Consider the following 26,807-nt stretch of genomic DNA (forward strand, 5'->3'; position numbering starts at 1 on the left):
TATATATATATATATATATATATATATATATATATATATATATATATATATATATATCATCAGTTTTGTCATCTTCTCCCATGGGAAAGGAACCAAATATATAATGGTTTTGGAGTATAGTGTGTGAACTTTTGTGGGTGGACTCTTCTATGTGCGATCGACTATACTCTATACATTTCTTTCATCACTACTACGCCTGCTATACGTATTATATCCACGCTTAGCTTCTTCATTTGTTGCATGCATGCATGCATGTGACTGGATTGCTATGCATTACTTGTACATAGATTGATCAGATTTTAACATTTTTGCATGTTAGTAAGTCATAATAGTCATTATTATTCGGTGGTCGACTTTATAATATATCAAAATTGTTATAATGCCATATTGATGGCACATAAGTTTTTTTAAACTCATCTTTCCACTACTGTACTGTTGTTAATGCTGAAACTAGAGTCAAGTGTATGTTAGCTATCAATACTTAAGTACATTTTACATTTTTAAAAAATGCATATATATCAAAAAAAAAATAGCTCAACAAGTGAAACTCAAAGCTTCCCACACGAGTAACTCAATTAATTTTTGTGTGGTAGATTTTGAGCAAGGACACATATATGACCGAGACTAATTGACAGTCGCAATGTAAAAGTTACATCTAATTAATATGATGAGTTTCTTGTGGATGTCAAGAGTTTCTCACAAATCTTGTTGGGCCGGTGTGTGGGGGGCTCGGATGATTTTGCATTTTGTCGGCCAAGTCAATCCCAAAGCTATAGGAAATTGTAACTTATTAAGTAGTTATGTTATGAATTTGTATTAATTTTAAAGGAAAACTATATTATCAAATAACCAAAAAGAATTTTCACCGCCATATATAGTTTCCAAGAAAACATCCTTGTGTAGTTGTGTTCTATTCTTTTTTTTTTTCTTTTACATTAATTTATCATATAACTTCATATGATCAATTTATGGTGAATAATTCGCTACGACTTCTCATGTGAATTTTTGTTGCCAATATGTTAATTTATGATCATGATCTCTAGAAGAGTTTTAGTTTAATAATGCAATTAAAGAACACCTCATAATCTTCAAGGCCATGTCCACAAAAATTTTTCACTCAAGATCAATTCCTGGTTTTTACCATTACAAGTTCAACGAATTACAAAACTAGGTCTACTACATATTTAAACATAACTTAGATTTCAACACAACTTGTACGGATATCAAATTATCAAGTGGAGCAGCTTCTCCAGATAGTATTTTAGACTGTCCCTGTTTTGAAGTTTCTTCACAGCACATTCCAAATAATATTTCTAATTTTATTTCTGGAAAACTTCAAAAAATCTTCATTACATAGCTCTGTATTTATAGTGTTTTGGACACCACAAAATTAGCTCCCAACAACTTATTTAAACTAATACAAAGTTTGAGCTATTAATTAATGAATCAACATATGCCAACAAAAAATAAACCAAGTACTAAATTAATATAATTTGATTAATTTTCGTACTAACCAAACAGTCTACCTAAGTTTTTAAGATTTTGTTCCTTTAAAACATTAAACGACAGTAAAAAGGACAAGAAAGACAAAAAAGTCAAGAGTTGTTGGTTTGTCAATTCAATAGTTCAATTATGTAGTTGCAATGGCGAGTAATATATATTGCCCGTGAACAGAATTCGTATCGTCATGTTTGTAAAAGGAAAATGCTTTGTTATTGTCTTCTTAAAATTCATTATGATATGACTTATAATTATTAAATGTTATGAATTCATTTATCTAATTATCCCACTAACTTATTATAAAAAAAAATTAAACTTATCTAATGACGATGATACTATATGCGGTATGAAAAAAAAATACCATATGCTTTAGTAAGTTTAGTTTAAAATTTTGTAATTTTGAATATACACACATTAACATTTAAAAATTAATTATATTTTCAAGTTCAAGTTAGGAATGAGTAGAAAAAGATATCTAAAACTTTATATAACACATAAATAATAAAAGGATAATGCTACATACCCTCATATATTTTTCCTCATAACTTCCCCTCCTAATGTGACATTATTTGATTGATAACTAAATTTATTTTTTAATTAGTGATGTGTAAACCAATTCATGGACATCAGAAAGCCACGACATGAAGGGAAAGCTTGAAGGCCCCCTAGGCGAGGGATTTCGCCTTTGTGGGCAAGGGAGAATTTGAAGGAAAAAAATTCAGGAAAAGAGCATTTTCCATAATAAAAATAGGAAGACAATTTTTATAAAGAAAAATGAAATTTATCTTATAAAAATCACTCGTTTCACTCCAAACTTGACATTATTTATAAAATTTTAACAAATTAATTTTCATTAATTGATGAATCTCACTAGAAATTAATAATAAAAGTCGACAAATTAATCAAATAATAATAATAATAGTAATAATAATAATTTTAAAAATAATAAGAAAGGTTGTTATTGATTTTGCAACTATCATATTTTGCAAGAAGTGAATATTAGTACAATATTTTTTTTTAAAAAAATTGTCTCTAAAACATTGGTTGCAGAAGAGAAATTTTACTTAATTAAGATTTTCTTCTCTCCCCAAAGTGACGAGGGTTCAATTTCTGTCGCAAATAATGTGTTTGGCTCTTTGTTCGTAAAAGTATATAGTCCAGCAAAATTGATTAAAAAAAAATTGACTGTCTAATAGGGATGATGAAAGGTCAAGTACATTAAATAGATGATTCATGGTAATAATAAATATAATCACCATGTGCATTTGAATTATTCCTTCTCACATATATTTAATTCACTTAAAAAATAATTGATTAATTAATTTCGTAGATAAAGTTTCTTCCAGTTGACCCTGCCGCTCCAACTTAATTAATTTAATTTATCCAATTCCCATAATCTTTGATAATTCCTAATTAGTATGGTATTAGGTTTATATATATAAGGCATAAAAAGACAATTAAATGGCCAAAATAAGTAATCGAGTTATCAACTTACAAAGATGAGGTTGGTGTCGCCCGGCCGCGCGTATTTTTTAGGTGTCTTAGATTATTTATTTAGTTTTTGGTCCTTAACTTGTGTATAAACAATTACGCTACTAAATTAATTAGTGGAAATCAAGATAGCTTAGATAACTTATTTTACTTATGTGGAATCAACATTGAGCCTGTACTCAAAAAAAAAAACATTGAGCCTTATTAGCTTTATATTTCATTTGTTGCTTAGTTAATGAATTAGATTTTGATTAATGCATTTCTAATGGATTACCATGAAAAACTCAAGCAAAATTAACATATATTCGATTTGGAGGGTGGAACCTAACATCTTACCATCAAAACATGACATGACTGCTACGCCCGCAATTATAAGGAAATAAAGTTGTGTCTTCATTACTAACTATAAGTTTTTACATATATATATATAATTGTAGTGCTTGATCTTGACAATTTGTACTAGGGCAGAATATGTATTTGAAATTTTGAATCCCATTGAAAATATACTATATATGTAGTTGAAGGAGAATTATTAGTTGTCGGCTCATCAATTTGGAAAGCCGAGTCCACCATTCAGCTAGCTTGGGAACTCTCAAGACCATAGGTGGGCTATAACCACTACTTTGACCAGAATATATATAGACCCTTAAATCCCCATTATATAGAGATTTTAGTAACTTACACATGGCAGTACTTGAAAATTTGAAGCCCATCTTTGTCCCTATGCTTTTCTGCATCACCTCCACAGTACAATAACTATAAATAAAACACCCATCCATCATCTCTCTCAATTACTGTTACAGATGATACAAAATAAAAATAATATAATATATAATATAAAAAAGTACTCCAAAAAAAAACTTTAAAAAATTACCTCTAGTACATTTAAAATGACTTTTCAATATACTGAAAAATAATACTCCATATATATATATATATATATATATATCAATAATTCATATCGCAATGTATGTGACCATAAATAGTCCAGACTCTAGAGTATAATGATTGAATTTGCACACCTTAAACTTTAATTTGTGTACTAAAACCAAGCTACTAGCAAATACTTTCATTTGAGTCCAGACTATTATGTCCAATTGCGCACCATCAAACTTCCTATTGCTGAGTTTTATGCAATTATTGAAATAGCAACTATATATAATTAACTATAATAATCAATAAAAATGCTATTAAATAAATAAGATAAACATGCATGCTTTCTGCAAAGAAACAACACTTCAAACAGGGTTGCTCTTAATGATGGTCAACTTCATATATAGTCAGGGCAGATATTAACTCTCTAACTTACCAACTTCATAGTGTTATATTCCTCTACAAAAATCACTTTAATATATATATTATTTGATGCACTACATTTAATTATTAGGTAAAATTTTTATATTTTTATATACTTAGGCCGGTGATGACAGCTTCACTGGACCAATTAATCCAAATTTCTAGAGCTACAGTGGAGCTAAATCGTGAGTCTCGCAATCTGCCCACCAATCAGACTCTAGTCTTCATGTGAACAAGGGACAAGTAAATTATTTTATTAACTCATAATTAGGTTAGTAGAGTAATCAATAAAAATAATTAAAAATAATAATTTCACACCCAAAAAAAAACATATTATATATTTTTTTAGTAACAAAAAATAATATTTTTTTCTTCCTGTAAAGTAGGAGATAGGTCTGATATTGAAAATTATCCATGTAATCTGTTAACTGTAATTCACCCCAAACAAACAAGAGTCAATAGAGTACGAAAACAATGCCTAAGTTAGTGCGTTAAGGTTGTAGGAATGAAAATTTCAACACAATACAGTTAACAGTTACACCTGTCAGTAATTGAAGATTAGAAGCCGATCTTTGTGCCTAGGATAGGCTTTTCTGCATCACCTCCAATCCACAATAACTATAAATAAAACACCCATTATCCTCTCTCTTGATTACAGTTACAGATGAATAAAATAAAATTAAAAATAAATTTAATATAATATAATAAAGTACTCCCAAAAAAGAAAAAAAACAAAAACAAAACAAAAAAAAAAACAAAAAAAAAACAAAAAAAAAAAAAAAAAAAAAGAGCATATATATGCATAACAAAGAAAAAAACAAAAAAAATAATGGAGAGCGGATCGAAAACTGACAAATCGCCGTTCCGAGTCGAAGAGCAAGCTTCGACGTCGGCGCCGCCGGAGCCGAGCCCGTTATGGAAGATCATAGTGGTGGCGTCGATAGCCGCCGGAATCCAATTCGGGTGGGCCCTACAGCTGTCGCTCCTCACTCCATACGTGCAGCTGCTGGGAATCCCGCACAAGTACTCTTCTTTCATTTGGCTTTGCGGTCCCATTTCCGGCTTGATCGTTCAGCCGCTAGTGGGATACTACAGCGACAATTGCACCAGCCGTTTTGGCCGCCGTCGACCCTTCATCGCCGGCGGGGCCGCCCTCGTCATCTCCGCCGTCATCCTCATCGGATTCGCCGCCGATATAGGCCGCGCTGCCGGTGACCCCCTAGGGAAAACCTCCAAACCCCGCGCCATTGCCATTTTCGTCGTCGGGTTTTGGATCCTCGATGTCGCCAACAACATGTTACAAGTACTCCCTCCGTCCTATTTTAGGTTTGACTGAAGTTATTTCAAATTTAATTTTTTTATGATATTAAATTTAGTGTTAATATATAAAATTTAGAAAAAATATAAACATTTTTAGTCCCTTAATGATTTTTTGCTAGTAGTTTTAGTCTATAACTTTTTATTGAGTTGTAATATATATACCCCTAACTTATAAAAAAAAGTTACATTTTTAAATCTTGACTTGCAACAAAACTATTAAAATTTTGCATAGTACATGGTTATTTTAAAATTTTATTATCTCTGTTATTTATAATATCGTTTATTTTGATATTTTATCTACACAAAATAGAGAATTGACAACCTTTTTTCTAAATTTTTCCTTCTCAATGGTGTCACATCATATCATGTTATTTATTTTACAAAAAAATGTCGAGAATAAACAAGATTATAATTAAAGATAGAACCACTAAAATTAAAAATTATTAAAATACACATGCATTAAGTAAAATATTAATAGACTAAAATTGTATTTTTCTTTAAAATTTATATATTTAGAAATTATATTAAAATTGTTATCAAATATAAAAAATTTAAATTTAAAAATAGAAAAATAAGTAAATAGGAAAATAGTTGATTTGACCAGTAAATATAATAAGGTAAAATGGGACAGGGGAAGTATATGTAATATGTGTGTTGATATTTATACAATAATATTATATATAGCAATGAACGTGACCTTACGTTAGTTTTAATGCTTGATATATCTTGGTGATTAGGGTCCATGTAGAGCGTTGCTGGCAGATCTCTCGGACGGGAGCTCGGAAAGAACACGGACGGCGAACACGCTGTTCTCGTTTTTCATGGCGGTCGGAAACGTGCTAGGATACGCCGCGGGTTCCTACCCCAACCTCCACAAGATTTTCCCGTTCGCACTGACAAGCGCGTGCGATGCCTACTGCGCCAACCTGAAGAGCTGTTTCATAATCTCCGTAGTCCTATTGCTGGTCGTGACCGTCTTGGCATTGGTTAGCGTGAACGAAACCAAGTACACAAAGCAAAACTCGCAAGGAGGAGAGGGAGCAAAGATAGCATTCTTCGGGGAGCTTTTCGGGGCCCTGAAGAGTCTCCCGAGGCCCATGTTTATCCTCCTCGTGGTCACGGCCCTCAACTGGATCGCCTGGTTCCCTTTCATCTTGTACGACACGGATTGGATGGCCCGCGAGGTTTATGGCGGCCAGGTCGATGATAACGGGCTGTATAACAGCGGGGTCCGGGCGGGCGCTCTGGGCCTCATGCTTCAGTCGGTGGTTTTGGGGTTTATGTCGATTGGGGTGGAGCTTCTTGCGCGGCATCTCGGCGAAGTGAAAACGCTGTGGGGTGGGATTAACTTCATCCTGGCCGTCGGTTTAGCCATGACGGTTTTGGTTACCAAACTAGCGGCGCACTCCCGCCGGTATGACGCGAGCGGCAACGTCCTCCCGCCGAGTCCCGGCATCAAGGCCGGAGCTTTGGTCATCTTTTGCGTTCTCGGCATTCCTCTAGCAGTAAGCCCCGCTTCGCTTAGCTAGGCTTCGTCCTCAACGTCTTCACACTAAACATTTATTGTTATATATACTCTGATCTGTGTTTATACAATGTAGGTGACATACAGCATTCCATTTGCTCTGGCATGCATCTTTGCAAGTGATGAAAGTAATGGTTCTGCAGGGCATGGTAAATAACAAATCAAGCTATAACTTTAAAATTTTGGGGCATTCTCACCTAAGTTGGTTAGGTTGATATAACTACCGGGTTACTCCCAGTGGGAGCGGTCTATTGACTTTCTTGATTTTTGTAAGTCAATTATGGAAAACCTAGACTGATTGACCTGCTTGTGAACCTAGACTAATTTACCTTTTCTATTTGAGTAGATCAGCTATGAGAAACCTAGATTGGTTTACCGTCCTTTGTCAGCTAAGGTCATGAGGTGAAATTTATCACTCTAGTGTGCATCTTTGCAAGTGATGAAGCTGGTTCTGGGCATGGTAAAATCAAGCTAAAACTTCAAAATTTTTAGGGTACCCCGACCAGCCAAATTGATCAAATTGTTGGTATGATAACCACAAGTTACAAGTTCGACTCCCAGTGGGAGCGATCAATTAGTCTTTGCTGACTAGAGTCACAAGACATGATTTACTCCACTGGTAGTTGCTAATTAAGGGTTTTCTTGTCATAATATATACACAAATGCATGTGGTTATATATATGTGTGTCTAAATTCCATTCCATGCATATATGTACAGCCGGGCTCTCCCTAGGTGTTCTCAATCTTGCCATCGTGGTGCCGCAGGTACGATGATCAATCTATACATCCATCTCAATTTAGTACATTATTTGAATTTGAACATCTTAATTAATTATATTAATTGGTTCCAAAATGTATAGATGTTCGTGTCATTCCTAAGTGGACCTTGGGATGCAGTGTTTGGAGGTGGGAATTTGCCGGCGTTCTTAGTGGGTGCGGTGGCTGCGGCCATTAGTGGAGTATTAGCAATCACAATGCTTCCATCGCCTCGACCAGATCCCAAGCTAATTGTGATACCCTAGCCATTATTATTATATTTGTTATATATGGGCAAATCTACTGTTTCATTTAGTTTGTACTACGATGAGGAGTATACCAAATTTGTTTGTATCATTTTTATTAATCAGTGCTTCAATTTCGGCTGTACTGGAATGGAAAGGTCAAATCCAAACCCTTCATGCTCTCTCTAGTATGCGTCATGTGTAATGACTTTGAAACTAAATTTATAGTGGAAATCTATCTACCAAATAAACCTTTTTCTCCAACCGACCTGCAGTATGTGGATGAATTATTTATTTATTAGGCTAAGCTATAACTTTTTTACTCGTCAACAGCTTGCATGAGATGAGATTATTAGGAGAGAAATATGGTCAAAAATAAGTCTCATTAACATTAATTACATAGTGTAATAATCTGCAAACTATATATACAACAATCTTGTGATCATTTGAAGATTTACTGATCACAAGATCTTCCCGCCACGAATGTTAATTATATATGATGTACAGAAATTTACTAATCACAAGATTTTTATTATCTAATCTTTAAAAGTCTATTCATCCATCCCTTCCCCCACGTTTACCTTCATTTACACCGTGAGTATCAACTAGTTATTATAAATTATATTGATTCCTTTGTGTTAGTGACAAGTTGCTTGTTGGTACTTATAGATTGCATATGACTTTCTTTAGATTTTTCTAATGGCTTATGCTAATGTAAAGATTTGATGCACATACATATGACATGTTTTGGAGAAATGGATGGTTGGTAGGTATGTAGTGTAAAAATAGCAAAATTAAGTTATCCTTATCCTTGCAAATCTCTTTCACTTTCAAAAAATGGGCTCCACTCTCACATCACTTAATTTGTAATTCATTTATTATTAATACTACATTCCTGGAAATCTAATTGACTTTCAAAGTAGACCCCAATTTCACATCACTTAAAAAACTTAATATCTTTTTTCTTAATAAAAAAAAACAGAACAAAAGAATAAACAAACAAATTAAAAAAAAAAAACAAAAAATAGGTACAAAAGCTGCTCGCTTTTGTATGAATTGCAAATTTGCAATCCAACTAAGCATTAGAAAAAATAAATGTTTCAAACAAATGTCACGTCTGCTTGCCAATCCTTTCTTTGCATGAGAAATAACAGTCTTATAGACCAGCCTTGATTGGTAAGGTACCCATCTATCTGAAAGCTAGCTTCTCATCTGTGTGCTTAATAAAGATGAAGATAACAAAATTAATAATATATAAAAATGAAAGTATGTATATTATTTGATTAATTGATTAATTATTTGAATGACGCTCGATAGATAGGACAATATATACAATTGAAAAGAAATAAATAAATAAATAATTTTAGGCTTTGAAATATGAAAGGGATCTGGTGCCGCGCCCTATAGCTAGCTAGGAGATCGAGAAGATTATATATGCATGCATGTAAATTTTCTTTTTGTCTGTAGATTGATGATAATTTAGATAGGTGATGATGAAATTTGATTTTGAAAAATTTATAATACAATTTATTTATTTATATATTTTGAATATTGAAAACAACGCCTATCTCCCAGATTATTACGATTAGTTACAATATTTTTTTTTTATTTCTTAAATAGCTAGGCAAAAAAAAAAAACATTAGACCCTCCAAAATTTGAGATTCTGTTCTGTTGAACTTTTTACACAGTCCAAAATCCAGCCTGATTTTGATAGAGAGGGTAAGGCCTATATATAATTATTTATATTTTTTGACAGGTGTAAGCAATCAAGCTAAGTAAGAAAGGTAGTTAAAGAAAAATTCAAAAGAATGATAACAAACCATAAGGTTTGTAGGCGAGGTTGGTGCAGTGTGAGTAGAAAAGGTATATATATTTGGTTATGCAGCAGAGACTGAATACTACCTTCGTACGATGATAAAAAGATGAAACATATTTACATCCAAAAAAAAAAAGAAAGTAAATAATACCCAAAAATTTTGATCTATCTATCAGATATCAAATATCAAAAATCAATCATCAGTTGTATCATCGATCAGTGGTATAAAAAAAAAATAGAATAAAAAAATGGAAGGTGCTTCGAGTTCATCATCAGGTGGTGGGGCGTTCCAAGTGCAGCAGCAGAAAGATTATTCCGGGGAGGGTCCGGCGGGGGAGATACCGTTATGGAAGATAGTAGTGGTGTCGGCGATAGCCTGCGGGGTCCAATTTGGATGGGCCCTACAGCTTTCCCTTCTCACTCCTTATGTGCAGCTATTGGGAATCCCACACAAATTCTCCTCCCTCATCTGGCTATGCGGTCCAATCTCCGGCTTGATCGTCCAGCCGCTAGTCGGCTACTACAGCGACAACTGCACCAGCCGCTTCGGTCGGCGCCGACCCTTCATTGCCAGCGGGGCAATCCTCGTCATCTTCGCCGTTATCCTCATAGGATTCGCGGCCGATATAGGCCACTCTACGGGCGACCCGCTGGGGAAAGAATCCAAGCCCCGCGCTATTGTTATGTTCATCGTGGGTTTTTGGATTCTGGACGTGGCTAACAACATGTTACAAGGGCCGTGCAGGGCGTTGCTGGCAGATCTGTCGTGCGGGGATGGCGGGAAAACGCGATTGGCCAACGCGCTCTTCTCGTTCTTCATGGCGGTTGGGAATATCGGGGGCTATGCGGCCGGGGCCCAGCCCATGCTCTATAAAAGTTTCCCTTTCACACACACGGACGCGTGCGACGTCTACTGCGCCAACCTGAAGAGCTGTTTCATCATCTCGGCCATCCTGTTGCTGGTCATAACCACGGTGGCCGTGACCTGCGTGAGCGAAATCCCGTACACGAAGAAGAAGATGGAAGGGGGCGGGGTGCCATTCTTCGGGGAACTTTTCGGGGCCTTTAAGAATCTCCCGAGGCCGATGCTCATTCTCCTCTTAGTCACGGCTCTCAACTGGATCGCGTGGTTCCCCTTTCTGTTGTACGACACGGATTGGATGGCCAGGGAGGTTTACGGCGGAGAAGTCAACGACAGTGGATTGTACGACAAAGGTGTGCGCGCGGGAGCTTTGGGACTCATGCTCCAGTCTATAGTTTTGGGATTCATGTCCATTGGAGTCGAGCTGCTGGCACGTCAGCTTGGTGACGTCAAAACTCTGTGGGGCGGTGTTAACTTTATTTTGGCTATTGGTTTAGCCCTCACCGTGGCCGTCACCAAAACCGCCACACACAGTAGAAGATTCGACGCTCAAGGGCACGCCCTTATGCCAAATTCCAAAGTCAAGGCCTTTGCTTTGGCTATTTTTTGCATTTTGGGTATCCCTCTAGCAGTAAGTTCTTCATCTCTACTCTTCAATTCCCATCCCATCCATCTTAATTTCATCCTTTCGTTTCGTCATCTCATACCTATTTACCTTCTGATCCATCATATCGAATAGGTGACTTTCAGCATTCCGTTCGCCCTAGCATGTATCTATTCAAGTGATGCTGGTTCTGGACAAGGTACGTAAATCATACATATATATAAACACGTACTATGCTATACATGTAACTGAACTAAAAGACATATATTTTTGCAGCTGGTCTCTCTCTTGGTGTTCTCAATCTTGCAATTGTTGTGCCACAGGTAGGTATATTATATACACTATTGTTATTGTTGTTTGATTTTAATTTGTGTAATTAAAACTAATGTGTTATATATGTATTGGATGTGATGAAATGAAATGTACAGATGTTCGTATCCTTTTTAAGTGGACCCTGGGATGCATTGTTCGGAGGAGGAAATTTGCCGGCATTCATAGTGGGTGCAATATCTGCGGCACTCAGTGGAATATTAGCAATCACTTTGCTTCCCAAACCTCAATCAGACAAGCTTGCCATACCCTAGTGCTAAGGATAGTAGTAGTAATATTGCGAATTACGTACGGGGCACACTCTTAACGTTCCTTTGTTTCCACCTTTATAAGCTAAGGAGATTAGCAAATATGAATATGCTTCATGGCATGCATGTTCTGTCAGCACTTCCACATATTGTTGTCATCTATTGTCCGGAAATTAAACCCCCAAAATAATTCCTCTCCGGCGCATAGCGTTGAGACGATGCTTTTGCTTATTGCACTTAATCACTTTGGAACTTTTTTGATGATGAGTGGAGTTCTTTTGTTGTTAATTTCCTTCAATTTGAAATTTTGGCTGAGTTTCTTTAATTTATATATGCATCCATACATATATTTACTCTCGTACTTATTACACAATTTTGATTAAAACACCAATCAATCTCTGTATAAGTCAACTTAAATTTTAATGGGGCGGGAGGATAAGAAATATTATTAGTGTTGTATTAAATTACAATCTTTGTTAGGAGTTATTACACATGCTATACTGGGATAGGTATAATAAATTAGCCCAACCAGCTCCTTGTAGGGTTCACAATTAATCAATGCATAATGCATTTAACTCCAAAATCTCTCTGAGTGATTTGAGCTTTCTCAATATTCACCTAAAAATGACTTAAATTCGGTAGAGATAAAGGCACCTATCACATTAAATTATGTAAGCTCAGATCTATACAAACAACTTTTGATGTGAGGTGAACTTATTATTGGATGAAAAATATTATATTAGACCCATCCCAGCACACCACCTACTATCACCTAATATAATTCAATGCATGCGGAGTGAATTTGGGTGAATATTCTGCATTACAAATTCAAATTTTCATCCTTTAAGGATACCATGTTACGAATTCCCTACTCCAATCACTAGACCTTTCTTTGGCATCCTTTGCGGTTAAGGTAACGACTCGCTTGAATTTTTTTTTTGAATTAGCTCACTCTCACGGGATCACAACTCTTTGTCTTGGTCATTGTAGCGCGTATGTCATTAGGGCATAAGGGGCATTTTGACTACGCCACGCCCTCCTCACCTTTCTCTGGCTTATCACACCTTTCTCTGGCTTATCACTTCTTGGTGGGTAACCTTTTAAGTGTACGGTTTTGGAAGCGTTAATTCATATTCGGAGGAATTAATTCCTATTTAATTTTAAGAATTAACATTTATAACCTTTATCAGTTTTGAAAGTTATAATATGATTTTTATTAGATGTTTACTAACATGCCAAATTAATGCTAATTATTTGAACATCTCCTATAAATACTTAATGTTCGATAGATTGTTGTTGGTAGTTTTTGAACTTCAAAATCTTTGATTTTCATCTCTCTCGGAAATCATTTCTTGGAAAAAGCTAGTTCACCGAGAGTAATATAACTTGAGTGTTCAATTATATTATTGTAATCCATTTTAGCCTAGAATACAATCGATCATGAAATTGAAAGTACCAAGATTCCTGGTCAAAAGTACTATAGTGTTTTGTTCAATTTGGTCCTTGTACCTTAATTTTGTTTAATTTACTCCCTGTACTTTAAAAAGTGAAAGAATTAAGGACAATATCTGATGTGCAGTTGACATGATCTCTGCCACGTAATCATACTTACATGCCAACTCATATATTATCTTATAAATATTTAAAATTAATTATTTTTTATTACCAATATATTCAAAATAAATATTATATACACATGCTCATATTGATATTTGAACATCATTGTCCTTAATTGTTTCACTTAAAGTACAAGGACTAAATTGAACAAAACAATATAGTACATGAATCTCATAGGTATTTTGACCAAGATTCCTAGAGGCATACCATCAAACAGGCTTCAGATACCGGAGGCCCTCTAAGATGGGTACCCTATCCGAAGGTATCCATAATCCATCACATCTCATAACAGCTAAGGATTATTCATAAAATAAAAACAACCAACTAACAAATAAAGACCCAGATTAGCGCCACAAGTACGGTAACAGGCTGCCTTAGAACACCCTTCAACATATTCCTAATGCCCAAGTGAATGTCACATCCTCACTTAATAGTATATACAATGAACAAATAATCCTTGAATATTTTTCATCCGATGATCAGGAGTTGCACCTCACATCAAAAGTTGTACGTTTGTATAGAGCTTACATAATTTAATGTGAAATGGGATCTATCTCTCCACTTATTTTAAAGTTATTTTTAAGTGAATACTAAGAAAGCTCAATTCAGTCAGTCTTTACCAAAAATAAATTTTAAAAAATGAAAAATAAATAAAAAATCAGTCGGTGAAAAATGGCATTGTGAACGCTTTTGGGTAGAAGGAGCTGGTTGGGCTAACCTAATACAAATTACAAGATTTGGTACAAAGGACAACTTAACTGATTACATGAGTGAAGTTTGGGATCAAAGGTTTATCAAAACTTATTGGATCAGTCTCAATATATATAGTATTAATTAGCATGTGTAATAACTCCTAATAAAGATTGTAAATTTAATACCACACTAATAAGTTTGATTGTTAAATGTGTATGCGTACACACAAATTGATTTAATAAGGGATTGATGTTTGAATTAAAATTGCGTAATAAGAAAATGAACCAAAATTTCAAATTGAAGGAAATTAACAACAAAAAAACTCCACTCATCATCATCATCAAAGTTTCAAAGTGAATAAACAAAACCAACTCAACGCTATGCGCCGGGGAGGAATTATTTTGGGGCTTTAATGTCCAGACATTAATAGATGAAAACAGTATGTGGAACTGCTGACATAGCATGCCATGAAGCATATTTGCTATTCTCCATAGCTTATAAAGGTGGAAACAACTACTATCCTTAGCTCTAGGGTATGGCAAGCTTGTCTGATTGAGGTTTGGGAAGCAAAGTGATTGCTAATATTCCACTGAGTGCCGCAGAGATTGCACCCACTATGAATGCCGGCAAATTTCCTCCTCCGAACAATGCATCCCAGGGTCCACTTAAAAACGATACGAACATCTGTATCCAATACATATATAGCACGTTAGTTAGTTTTAATTACACAAATTAAAATCAAATAACAATAACAATAGTGTATATAATCCCTACCTGTGGCACAACAATTGCAAGATTTAGAACACCAAGGGAGAGACCAGCTGCAATAGTATAAATATATATGTCTTTCGGTTTAGTTACACAGACCCGGATACTGTAGGCAAGCGTTTACGTGTTTATATATATGTATGTATGATTTACGTACCTTGCCCAGAACCAGCATCACTTGAATAGATGCATGCTAGGGCGAACGGAATACTGAAAGTCACCTATTCGATATAATGGATCAGAAGGTAAATAGGTATGAGATGATGAAATTAAGATGGATGGGATGGGAATTGAAGAGTAGAGTAGAGATGAAGTACTTACTGCTAGAGGGATACCCAAAATGCAAAAAATAGCCAAAGCAAAGGCCTTGACTTTGGAATTTGGCATAAGGGCGTGGCCTTGAGCGTCAAATCTTCTACTGTGTGTGGCGGTTTTGGTAACGGCCACTGTGAGGGCTAAACCAATGGCCAAAATAAAGTTAACACCACCCCACAACGTTTTGACGTCACCAAGCTGACGTGCCAGCAATTCCACTCCAATGGACATGAATCCCAAAACTATAGACTGGAGCATAAGCCCCAATGCTCCTGCGCGGACACCCTTGTCGTACAATCCACTGTCGTTGACTTCTCCGCCGTAAACCTCCCTGGCCATCCAATCCGTGTCGTACAACAGAAAGGGGAACCACGCGATCCAGTTGAGAGCCGTGACTAAGAGCAGAATGAGCATCGGCCTCGGGAGATTCTTAAAGGCCCCGAAAAGTTCCCCGAAGAATGGCACCCCGCCCCCTTCCATCTTCTTCTTTGTGTACTGGATTTCGCTCACGCAGGTCACGGCCACCGTGGTTATGACCAGCAACAGGATGGCCGAGATGATGAAACAGCTCTTCAGGTTGGCGCAGTAGACGTCGCACGCGTCCGTGTGTGTGAAAGGGAAACTTTTATAGAGGATGGGCTGGGCCCCGGCCGCATAGCCCCCGATATTCCCAACCGCCATGAAGAACGAGAAGAGCGCGTTCGCCAATCGCGTCTTCCCGCCATCCCCGCCCGACAGGTCTGCCAGCAACGCCCTGCACGGCCCTTGTAGCATATTGTTAGCCACGTCCAGAATCCAAAACCCCACGATGAAAATAACAGTAGCGCGTGGCTTGGATTCTTTCCCCAGCGGGTCGCCACTGGAGTGCCCTATATCCGCGGCGAATCCTATGAGGATAACGGCGAATATGACGAGGATTGCCCCGCTGGCAATGAAGGGTCGGCGCCGACCGAAGCGGCTGGTGCAGTTGTCGCTGTAGTAGCCGACTAGCGGCTGGACGATCAAGCCGGAGATTGGACCGCATAGCCAGATGAGGGAGGAGAATTTGTGGGGGATTCCCAGCAGCTGCACATAAGGAGTGAGAAGGGAAAGCTGTAGGGCCCATCCAAATTGGACCCCGCAGGCTATCGCCGACACCACTACCATCTTCCATAACGGTGTCTCCCCCGCCGGACACTCCCCGGAATAATCTTGCTGCTGCTGCACTTGAAACGCCCCACCACCTGATGATGAACTCGAAGCACCTTCCATTTTTTTATTCTATTTTTTCTTTTTTACCACTGATCGATGATAGAACTGATGATTGATTTTTGATATTTGATAGATAGATCAGATCAAAATCTTTAGGTATTATTTACTTTTTTTTTTGGATAGATATATATATATGTTTTTTTTTAGTACTCACTCTCTCTGCTGCACAACCAATTATATATACCTTATCTACTCATACTGCACCAACCTCGCCTACAAATCCTATGGTTTGTTATCATTTCTTTTGAATTTTTCTTTAACTACATCTTTCTTACTTGATTGCTTACACCTGTCCAAAAATATATATAGGCCTGACCCTCTATATTAAAATAAATTTTTCAAATTAAATTTCATCATCAACTATCAAAATGATCATCAAGGAACAAAAAAGAAAATTTACATGCATGCATATATAATATTCTTGATATCCTAGGGCCTGGCTCCGGATTCCTTTCATATTTCAAAGCCTAAAACTATTTATTTATTTATTTCTTTTCAATTGTATTATATTTTTCATCTTTATTAAGCACACAGATGACATGCTAGCTGTCACATAGGGACCTTCCTAATCCAAGGCCGGTCTATAATCTTGCTATTTTTACACTACATACCTACCAATCATCCATTACAGATTTTCCCTATGGTAATGCTTATGGAATTTTCCCTATTATTAGAGAAAAAAAATATTACATTTTAGTTTATTCACCCTTTGACCAAAGCATTAGCAACACAGAGGCTAGACCTACCTTTGCTCACTTCATAGAAGTCCACCAGTCCTTGGTCTTTCCTCTCAAACTTCACCTCTTTAAACATTTAATGCAAGCCTAACTTATTAAATGCAAACCAACTCCGATCCACATTTGACTTTATTATTCTTCACAATCCTAACTCATTTAATGCAAACATACTCCACATTTTGACTTTATTTTTCACATACCAGAAGCTAAGCTATCCAACTAGCTAGTGACCGAGTTGGGGCTCAAAACATGGTTGTATTTTTCTCCGACAGGCATAATGAAATATTTAGACAATAGACCAAGGTTTCACAATGAGGGGCAACATACATGAACAACATAGTTATGTTTCATTATATTTTGGCGGGATTGATCTGAGTTGTGCTTGCAAATAAGATTTTAGCTAGACCGGGTAAGTAGAGGGTGTTATGAAGCGTTAGCACTATAATTACATTTTGTTTAACGGTGCCTATCTAACAAATTAAATGACAAGTTGGGCGCAACAATATAATATAATAGTGGGGAGTCTATTTTCTATAGTCCTAATATACATGTAACCAACATGGTTGGTGTGGTGCAGTGGTTGAGCTCCTCATCCTTTAAGCATGAGGTTGAGGGCTTGATCCCCACCCATGAGGTTGAGGGTTTGATCTCCGGCCACCTCAGCCATGCTGACTGTTGGGAAAGTAATAACTATTAATCTCCTGGCTGTCGGCCCAGACCAAGGAAAGTAATAACTACAAATGGATGGCATCTACATATCTGAATGACGAGAAGAATTTATAATTTTACTTTGTCTGGTTTGGTTGTTAATATGTGTTTGCATTGTCTTAGTTAGTTGTTTTTGTCATTAACTTGTCTTGAATTGCTTAACTTCCTAGCATATTTCTTAAGGTTAGTATCTAATAATTTCTTGTTGTCACATATTACATGTCATAACGCTCAATCCAATAAAATACTCATGCTCGATCCCTATAGCTACATCACCTATATATACACATGCAAACCTCGCACGTCCTATATATTGATTCCATCCATGATCCACCTCAATTTATTCCTCTATGACATTTGTCATGACACTCGAGAAGTTTCACTGTTATATAGCTACTTAATTGACCACCAAATTAAAGGGGAATTAGACTCAACAATATATCACTCCAGTCCATGATAACCCTTAAACCTGAAGACCCTATGGAAAAGCCCATCTTTCGCTTCCGCAGCATGCACCACATAATCCAATAATGTTGTATATGAACCCCACAATCCATTCGCCCTCCATATTGGACCTTACAATAAATCATATATAACTATTTGTACATATTTTGTGAAATTGATTCAATTAAAATCATATAATGCACACACATTCTCTTACTCTCTTTTTTTTTTTTTGGTAACAATGAAATACTATCATTCCTCATTTTTAAATAATACATCATAGCCCTGCGTGACTTAACTCAATGGATCAAGCATCATTGTACCCTGAAAGTCTTGCTCCACCATACCCACTGAAGACATTAGTGGAAACTGAGAACTAACCCTTGGACAAGGGTTCTCAGCTCGGGGTTTAAAATTAGTCTAACATTGTACATAATTACGGATAGAATATGGTTTTCACTTATTAGAAAAAAAAGTTTTATTACATGTACTCCCAAATTTTACTAGCTCAAATTTACTCCCTAATGTGACAGGCGTTGATAAATTATTTTCTTCATACGGGTTCTTGTAAAAGTGTCTGCATCAAAATTTTAAGTGTGGGAGAAAAAGTTGAGAGCAAAGAATGAGAGTAGATATAGTATTTCATTAGAAACAATTTATTTTAAGTGATTTAGACATTAAAAAAGTTAGTTGTATTATTGTACACTATGTCCTACATACTTTGCATATATTTAATTTGTCAGTCTCCCTCTTCGATCAAGTCAAACAAGGTTGAAATTATCCCACCTTCATCGTGTGCTGTTGCTTCAATTTAGAGTTTTTGTATCAGCCTACCAGTTAGGCCCTTCCATCCCAACATGTTTGGTTCAACGAAAACACAGAGAACGAACGGAATTACAATTCCTTTGTTTGAATTAATTAATTGGTTTGTCCAAACAATTCATCCCTTAGCTTGCTCAGTTTTGGCTATGGCCAAACCTTTTTTCCCCTAATTAATAAACAAATTCGAATTATTTGTTTTCAAAAAAAATTCAAATTATTTTTAAATTGCAAATGTATGCGTTATATATTTATTTTTTCTATTTTTGAAACCAAGTAAAATTAAGAATTAATATAATTCTTATTATGTTGTGTTATTTATGCAAATTAAATTGAACAATTAAATTATACGGAGTATTACTTTTTCTTTCCCTTCTTTATAAAGTCCAATTCCATTTTTTAATTTTGAGTGATGAGAAAAAACCCACAACTATTAGTATTTGTATAATTGTATGCATGAAGAATCTACTGCATCAACTCCTTATCTCTATTCTACTTTTATTTCCTGATGTGCATGATAACTTGATAGTTATTATCTTTATCATGTGGGTCTCAAAGAAAATGTCAAACATCAAAATTTTGAGAGGGTGTAAAAGTTGGGAATAGAAATAATATTTTCCTTGCAAGAATTGCAATTGTTATATATACCATGGATTAGGGTCCACGATGCATTGTGGATCTTGGTCCAAAACAAAATTCAAATTATGTGTCTACAGTTAAAATATGATCTGATCTACTTTTAGTTAATAAATCATGGGTCTACTATAATTAACATATTATGTATATATAGCTAACATATCATGTATGTGTCTTCAATTTATTCATAGACACATAATCTATTAACTTCATATACATAATATGATAACTACAATCTACATATACATAATTTGAATGTCATTTTGAATCAAGATCCACAATGTAAGGTGAACCCTGGTCTATGGTATGATTTGCCGAAGGATTGAGACAATCTAACCAAATTAATCAAGCAATTAAGTTTGATAAGTATATAGTAACTAGCTAGCTACTTCTCACGTTCTCAGTATTCATTATATAGTTTGGTTCAACGAACACAGAGAGCGGAATTATAATTCCTTTGTTTGAATTGGTTGTCCAAACAAATCCCTTAGCTTGCTCAGTTTTGGCTATGACCAAACCTATTTTTCCCTAATTAATAAACAAATTCAAATTATTTATAAATTGCATAGGTATGCGTTATGTATTTATGTTTTTCTATTTTTTAAACCAAGTAAAATTAAGAATATAATTCTTATTATGTTGTGTTTCTTTATGCAAATTAAACATGGAGTATGTGAATGGGAGGTCATAAGTTCAAGCCTCAGTGGGGGCAGTATTATCGTATTAGTGGTATTGGCTATTTATGCTTCGGTAACAGAGTCAATATTATGTATATGATGATGTGTTCGAGTCTCAGTGAGAGCAGTATTGACTCTTTATGCTTCAGTAACAGGGTTAATAAATCTAAAGTAAGCCCTGATCTATGGTATGATTTGTCCAAAAGTTGAGACAATCTAACCAAATTAATCAACCAATTAATTTTTGACAATCACAAGATTTCAATCAAGGATAGTAGCTAGCCACTTCTCAGTACTCATTATATAATTTTACTTCCTAAATTATCTACCTAGGTACAAGGTAATAGTAAGCTTCCTTTAATTTATCTCTCTTGATCCTAACAGCTTGATTTTCATTGTAATTCCTTTCATCAAGTGCGTCTTTCCATGAATTACAACATAATCTTTAATGTCCTACCGTAATGTTTTTATTTTATAACGTATCATGCCTTTTAATGTTTATAATCAAATTAAAGATCCGATGTTTTTTATAACTACACCTAAACTATATATATCTAACACATATATTGAAGATATTTTGTTTTTTTTTTTTTTTGGTGAGGAAGAGGGACCTAAAGGTCCCAGAGATTAGCGACGCCTACAAGATATTTTATTTATTACATGTTTTAATTGATTTATCTTTAATTTGGTTAATCATTGACATCTATATATGCAAAAAAAAAAAAAAAAAAGTTGAAATTTATATTTCTCACCCGTAATAGTGTTAGAGCAACCTCTTAAAGTGAGAAGACTCTTTGTGCGCAGTAAATAAAAGTATAGACTCTCTATTCAGTTGAATTATCATGATTTATATCCAGATGCTCTATCGGATCGAAGCATGGGAGGCTTTTAGGGTTGAGGATTTAATTTTTTGGAAAAAAAGAGTGAAATTTATATTTATTTATTTAGGAATTACTCCTATCATTTACCCATTTTCCGATGACGGAATTGAATGAAGAACACTGCATTAAATAGACGTACAAGTCAACGATTGATGACATGAATGAGACGAGATAACTGATGATTGATACCCTGATCTTTTCTTTTGTTTTCTTTTTCTTATTTTTTAAGAGAAAAATATACTGTTATTATTTGAGAGTGCGTAAATTATATAAAGAAGTAAACTGTCTAAACTATACTATACTAAGAAGATAATATGCAAAAGACTGAAAAATAAATTATTTATAAAAATTAAATTAAAAGTTTTTTAGTACAAAAATTATGTTTCACTTAGATGAACTTTTTAGAATGGTTGATCTTTATTTTTTATTTATTAACGAGGTAAACCCCACTCCTCACTATGTGAGTATGTGGGTAAAGCCCTCGCCCTGTGACCCTAGCCGGCAAAGAGCCACAAGGAGGTAAATCAGCCTAGGTTACCCATAGCTGACCGGCACAAACTCAAGGGCTTGAGGTTCGAACCCACGACCTCTCGGCTGCAGGTGTAACTCTCTTACCACTTGAGCTACCCTTACGGGCATTGATCTTTATTTTTTGTAGTCATGGTTGGCGGCGCACATGGAAATAGACAATTTTGTTTTCTGTTCTTTGGTGGAGGTTTTCGGTATGGACGCATAGCCCATCCTGTGGATAAGCTGGCCTGTCCTGTCCTTCTTCTCCCCTTGCGTCCATGCCAAACCTTTCTATTTATCATTTTTGTCCACACACAATTATGCATATATACTTGCACACACCATTATTGTACATTCCAATTTATCAAGTCTTTGGGTGATAACTACGTAGGGTTAAACAATGTGGAAGGACTTAATTAACATGTATGCATACAAGCAAGAATACAATGGATCGGAGGATCAATTTGTGGTCCAACAACACAATTTGGACTTCGTAAATTGTTAAACAATTATATTATAATGTGTGTGTATACACAAATATCGTATAACAATTTTAAATATCGTATATTTATGAATGGTAAAGGTAGCCATCGCTATAGTGTGGATAGCAGTGTCGCTGGAGTCCTTTAATTTGTGATGGAGGCCGGAGATGAGTTAAGAGAAAAAAGAATAAAAGAAAAAAGAACGACTAGTGAAATATTAGACTTTAATTTCAAGTACAATCTCAACTAAAGCGGTGAGATGTGAAACAATAATGTTAGATTCAAATTATGTAAATCTTACATTTTAATTTATATTGGAACATGTTGAAGGGAGCAAAAAATTTTACTCTCTCAACAATACATACTCCCCGAGATGGCATAGTTTCAGTCAAGATCGACTTTGAAATCATGGGTCCCACCAGTTGATTTTCTTTGTTTTCTTGTGAAGACAGCTTAGAAGTACGATATGATATTTGATAGTAAAAATGAAAGTTTGTGTAGAAGAATTCTTTTATATATATGTTCATACCGGGTGATTATTGTATGGAATAAATTTTATTTTTTTGGTTAGGTATTGAAAAGAATAAAACAGTATATATATGGTCTTAATTAATTTCAAAGTCATATCCCTTTTGATTTTTAAGAAATTAAATTACAAGGTACAATCAACGCATCACTCTCAACTAATTAAGGTGGAGAGTTAATGTGGAGACCAATATGGGAACAGTAGATTAAACATGCATGGCCCACATTTTCTATTTGCCCTTCAACGGCTTCAGAAAGATACATACATACATACATATATCATCAACATACGTATAATTAGGGATTAGGCCGGAAAACTTGTGTTTCAGTGGAAACCACCACCAGATATCTCAACCTTCGCATCACGCGGCGGCGACGGCAGCAATGTCATCGCAAATATCCCACTCAAGGCCGCCGACACCGCTCCCACCACAAACGCCGGCAAATTCCCACCGCCAAACGCCGCATCCCATGGCCCACTCAAGAATGACACGAACATCTATGGAATCAGGTAAAATCATCAAAGTCAAATTAAAAATTCAATTAAACATTTAAAAAATATTTATGACTAAATTAAATATTAACTCTAACAGTATATATAAAATACTTAATTGTAGTGAAATTATACCTGGGGTATGACGATTGAAAGATTAAGGACGCCTAAGGAGAGGCCTGTATAGTAACGTGGAATATTAATTAAACATAGAAATCATGACATGAAATCACGTGTGTATATATATATAATAATAATTTATTATTGTATTTGGGTTTTTTTTTTTTCTTTTACCTTGTCCAGCGCCAGCATTACTGGAAAAGATGGATGCCAGAGCGAATGGAATACTAAAAGTCACCTGCAAAATATTAACACAAATTAAATATATAATTACTCTGTAATAAAGTATGTGGACTGACGTAATGTTTGTTATTCATACTATAAATTTTCGGGTACGTTTCAAAATTTTGTGGACTTACCGCGAGAGGAATTCCGAGGACGGCGAATACAACCAGGGCGCCGGCCTTAACGCCGGCGGTGGGTGAGAGGACGGTGCCGTTGGGGTCGATCCGGCGGGTATGCTCGGCCATTTTGGTGACCAAAACCGTCATGCCCAAACAAATCGCCAAGATGAAGTTAACGCCGCCCCAGAGCTTCTTGACGCCGCCGAGGCGCCGCGCCAGGAGCTCCACGCCGATCGACATGAAGCCCAAAACCACGGAGTTGAGCATGAGCCCCAGCGCGCCGGCATGCACGCCTCTAGAGTAGAGTGTGTCGCCGACTTTGCCGCCGAACACCTCCTTGGCCATCCAGTCGGTGTCGTAGAGCAAGAAAGGGAACCACGCGATCCAGTTAAGAGCCGTGACCAACAGGAGAATCCACATGGGCCTTGGGAGGTCCTTCAAGGCGCCGAAGATTTCGCCGAAGAATGGCACCCCTTTCCCCTTTTGCGCCTTCTCGCCGCCGTCGGCGGCGTCTTTTAGCTCTTGCTCTTTCACGAAAGTTAGCGCCATGGTGGTTACGGTGAGCAAGAGGGCGACGGAGATGAAGAAGCAGCTCTTGAGATTGGCGCAGTAGCCTTCGCAGGCTTTAGTCTTTGAAAAGGGGAAGACCTTGTAGAGGTGAGAATAGGAGCCCGCCGCGTAGCCGAGGATGTTTCCGACCGCCATGAAAAAGGAAAAGAGTGCGTTTGACGCTCGCATTTTGTCGGCGCTCCCGCCGGAGAGATCCGCCAATAATGCCCTGCATGGACCCTGAAAAACAAGTGATATTAGAATCAGATCATAATTGGCCCCTCCACACTATGTGTGACCAGGAAATTATTGAGCAGAGGACAGTAAACTAAAAGGTATATTATTGTGTTATTACTATCTCCTTCCCTTTGACCAATAAATAGTAAATAAAACAGGTAAAATGGGATCAGGGGAGTATAATATAATATAATATACCTGTAACATGTTATTAGCGACGTCGAGGATCCAAAAACCGACGACAAAAACAGTAACGGCACGGGGCTTAGTGGTTTTGTCGAGGCGGTCGCCGGCGGCGTGGCCGATATCAGCGGCGAAGCCAATGAGGAAGACAGCGAAAATGACGAGCAAGGCGCCGGAGGCAATAAAGGGGCGACGGCGACCGAAACGCCAAGTGCAATTGTCGCTGTAGTAGCCGACCAGGGGCTGAACAATCATGCCGGAGACGGGCCCACAAAGCCACATAAAGGACGCGAATTTGTGCGGGATTCCGAGCAGCTGAACGTAAGGGGTGAGGAGGGAGAGCTGCAGGGCCCACCCGAACTGAACTCCCGCCGCAATGGACGCCACCATTACTATCTTCCATATCGGCGTCGCCGCCGCCGCCGCCTCCTCCTCCGCCTTCTCCACTTGCAAGGAGGATTTTCCGTTAACGGAGTCTCTCTCCATATCTATATATTTCACTAATTATATTCTACTAATTAATCTCACCTTAGAAAGCTAAGGTTAGTGAACTTGGTAGAACTGAATGTTTGAGGCAAGGAAATATATAGAGAACCAACATTGTATGACCCCAGGCCCCAGGGCTTGGGGGTGGGGGTGGGGGTGGGGGTTAGTACAAGACTATTCAACTTCCAGAGAAATGGCTGGCTTGGGGTTTAGAAATCAGAAATGGTTGGTGTAAAGTAACAGAGAGAGACCATCCAATAGGTAGGATTGAAGGAAGGTAGAGAATAATAATAATATTGCAATAATTGTATGGGGTATGTTTAATAATTTTTAATAATATCCGATACAATTATGTATTCTATGTAATTATATTAAATATGGTCACGATCAACTTAATAGAATATTCTTAATAATACGAATGAAATTGATATTTACTTTATGTGAAAATTAAAATTAAAATACGTACTTTAAATAAAGCATGTAGTGTGATATCATCTATTCCGGTTATCATTATTTAAACAAAACAAGAGCACTTTGTTTTAAAGTTTGTTATAATTCTTTTTTTTTTAAATACTACTTGGACTCCAAAAACTTACTCCCAAATTTTATTCTACTAAGTGTTCAAAACAAAATAGATAAAAAGGGTGACCCTATTATATTAAGCAATCAAAGCATGTCATATCATAGGGAGTAGAAAATTGAATTACGTGTAGAATTACTCAATTTTTTGTGTACATCAATCTTATATAAACTTCTTTTAATAAAGAATTGTCATATTGTTTTAGTGCATTCTATATTTTTTATGTTTTGTTAAGTGACATATTTCTAGCAAATTATTCGAAAAAGGAATTAGTATATTTAAGTATTATGTTAAGTTGGAAAGAAAGATTAGTTTTGATTGAATGTATACTTGGTTGAATTTCCAATCTCAAAAGCTCCACGTCTTGACCTACAAAGTATCTGGGAGGATGAAAAATGATGGTAACTCAGCCCAAACACAGTGACTAAACCTTTGCTTATTGCACACAAGGAGCCTCCTTCATTTTGAGAGGTTGTTCCCACACTGTCACAGGTGAGCTGAGACTCAATCACTTTGAATGTATATTTTCTACTTATATATGTAGCTAGTAGTGAAATGTCAATTTTAATTCTTTATACTTACATAGGATGTTACATTTAGATAGTAAGACGGTGAACTCGACCCATTAAGCGGCTACCCAACTTTTTCAAATCTTTGAAGACTCAAGTTATGGGAAGACGTAGAAATTTAGCTAATTGATCTACTGGTTCAAATAAGGAAAGAAATGAAAAAAAAAAAATCTTAAAGACTTATAATTA

At 36.2% G+C, this 26,807-nt stretch overlaps 4 protein-coding genes across 5 annotated transcripts; 2 read left to right on the top strand and 2 right to left on the bottom strand.

Annotated features, from left to right (window-relative positions):
• The first annotated feature begins 5,060 nt into the window (after window positions 1-5,060).
• On the top strand, window positions 5,061-8,361 carry LOC116002902 (sucrose transport protein-like). Its single transcript, XM_031243085.1, has 5 exons — window positions 5,061-5,590; window positions 6,345-7,112; window positions 7,209-7,281; window positions 7,851-7,897; window positions 7,993-8,361. Exons 1-5 carry the CDS (start codon window positions 5,117-5,119, stop codon window positions 8,152-8,154), a joined length of 1,524 nt encoding a protein of 507 aa, XP_031098945.1. The 5' UTR covers window positions 5,061-5,116; the 3' UTR covers window positions 8,155-8,361.
• Window positions 8,362-10,198: 1,837 nt separating this feature from the next.
• Window positions 10,199-12,282, top strand: LOC116002604 (sucrose transport protein-like). Its single transcript, XM_031242769.1, has 4 exons — window positions 10,199-11,443; window positions 11,552-11,615; window positions 11,693-11,739; window positions 11,845-12,282. The coding sequence occupies exons 1-4, from the start codon at window positions 10,199-10,201 to the stop codon at window positions 11,998-12,000; spliced, it is 1,512 nt and encodes a 503-aa protein (XP_031098629.1). The 3' UTR covers window positions 12,001-12,282.
• A 2,329-nt stretch (window positions 12,283-14,611) lies between these two features.
• Window positions 14,612-16,638, bottom strand: LOC116002603 (sucrose transport protein-like). 2 transcript variants are annotated; one of them, XM_031242767.1, is made up of 4 exons: window positions 15,394-16,638; window positions 15,230-15,293; window positions 15,079-15,125; window positions 14,612-14,988 (listed from the first exon to the last, which is right to left on the bottom strand). In XM_031242767.1, exons 1-4 carry the CDS (start codon window positions 16,636-16,638, stop codon window positions 14,833-14,835), a joined length of 1,512 nt encoding a protein of 503 aa, XP_031098627.1. In that variant the 3' UTR covers window positions 14,612-14,832. The 2 variants fall into 2 exon arrangements, with proteins under 2 accessions (XP_031098627.1, XP_031098628.1); XM_031242768.1 differs by lacking the exon at window positions 15,079-15,125.
• A 6,499-nt stretch (window positions 16,639-23,137) lies between these two features.
• Window positions 23,138-25,556, bottom strand: LOC116002173 (sucrose transport protein-like). The gene is made up of 5 exons (XM_031242236.1): window positions 24,999-25,556; window positions 24,030-24,803; window positions 23,845-23,908; window positions 23,686-23,729; window positions 23,138-23,556 (listed from the first exon to the last, which is right to left on the bottom strand). The coding sequence occupies exons 1-5, from the start codon at window positions 25,467-25,469 to the stop codon at window positions 23,383-23,385; spliced, it is 1,527 nt and encodes a 508-aa protein (XP_031098096.1). The 5' UTR covers window positions 25,470-25,556; the 3' UTR covers window positions 23,138-23,382.
• Window positions 25,557-26,807: the final 1,251 nt, after the last annotated feature.

Source organism: Ipomoea triloba, chromosome 13 (assembly GCF_003576645.1).
Source record: "Ipomoea triloba cultivar NCNSP0323 chromosome 13, ASM357664v1".
Classification (NCBI taxonomy): Eukaryota; Viridiplantae; Streptophyta; class Magnoliopsida; order Solanales; family Convolvulaceae; genus Ipomoea; species Ipomoea triloba.

Bases quoted from the DNA above. Each gene is read 5' to 3' on its own strand.
- LOC116002604 (XM_031242769.1), top strand. From the start codon at position 10,199: ATGGAAGGTGCTTCGAGTTCATCATCAGGTGGTGGGGCGTTCCAAGTG. The intron at 11,444-11,551 runs GTAAGTTCTTCA...CATATCGAATAG, and splicing joins TTTTGGGTATCCCTCTAGCA to GTGACTTTCAGCATTCCGTT. The intron at 11,740-11,844 runs GTAGGTATATTA...TGAAATGTACAG, and splicing joins TTGCAATTGTTGTGCCACAG to ATGTTCGTATCCTTTTTAAG.
- LOC116002603 (XM_031242768.1), bottom strand. From the start codon at position 16,638: ATGGAAGGTGCTTCGAGTTCATCATCAGGTGGTGGGGCGTTTCAAGTG. The intron at 15,294-15,393 runs GTAAGTACTTCA...TATATCGAATAG, and splicing joins TTTTGGGTATCCCTCTAGCA to GTGACTTTCAGTATTCCGTT. The intron at 14,989-15,229 runs GTACGTAAATCA...TATTGGATACAG, and splicing joins TGATGCTGGTTCTGGGCAAG to ATGTTCGTATCGTTTTTAAG.
- LOC116002902 (XM_031243085.1), top strand. From the start codon at position 5,117: ATGGAGAGCGGATCGAAAACTGACAAATCGCCGTTCCGAGTCGAAGAG. The intron at 5,591-6,344 runs GTACTCCCTCCG...CTTGGTGATTAG, and splicing joins TCGCCAACAACATGTTACAA to GGTCCATGTAGAGCGTTGCT. The intron at 7,282-7,850 runs GTAAATAACAAA...ATATATGTACAG, and splicing joins TAATGGTTCTGCAGGGCATG to CCGGGCTCTCCCTAGGTGTT.
- LOC116002173 (XM_031242236.1), bottom strand. From the start codon at position 25,469: ATGGAGAGAGACTCCGTTAACGGAAAATCCTCCTTGCAAGTGGAGAAG. The intron at 23,909-24,029 runs GTAAGTCCACAA...AATATTTTGCAG, and splicing joins TCCTCGGAATTCCTCTCGCG to GTGACTTTTAGTATTCCATT. The intron at 23,557-23,685 runs GTATAATTTCAC...CTGATTCCATAG, and splicing joins TTTCAATCGTCATACCCCAG to ATGTTCGTGTCATTCTTGAG.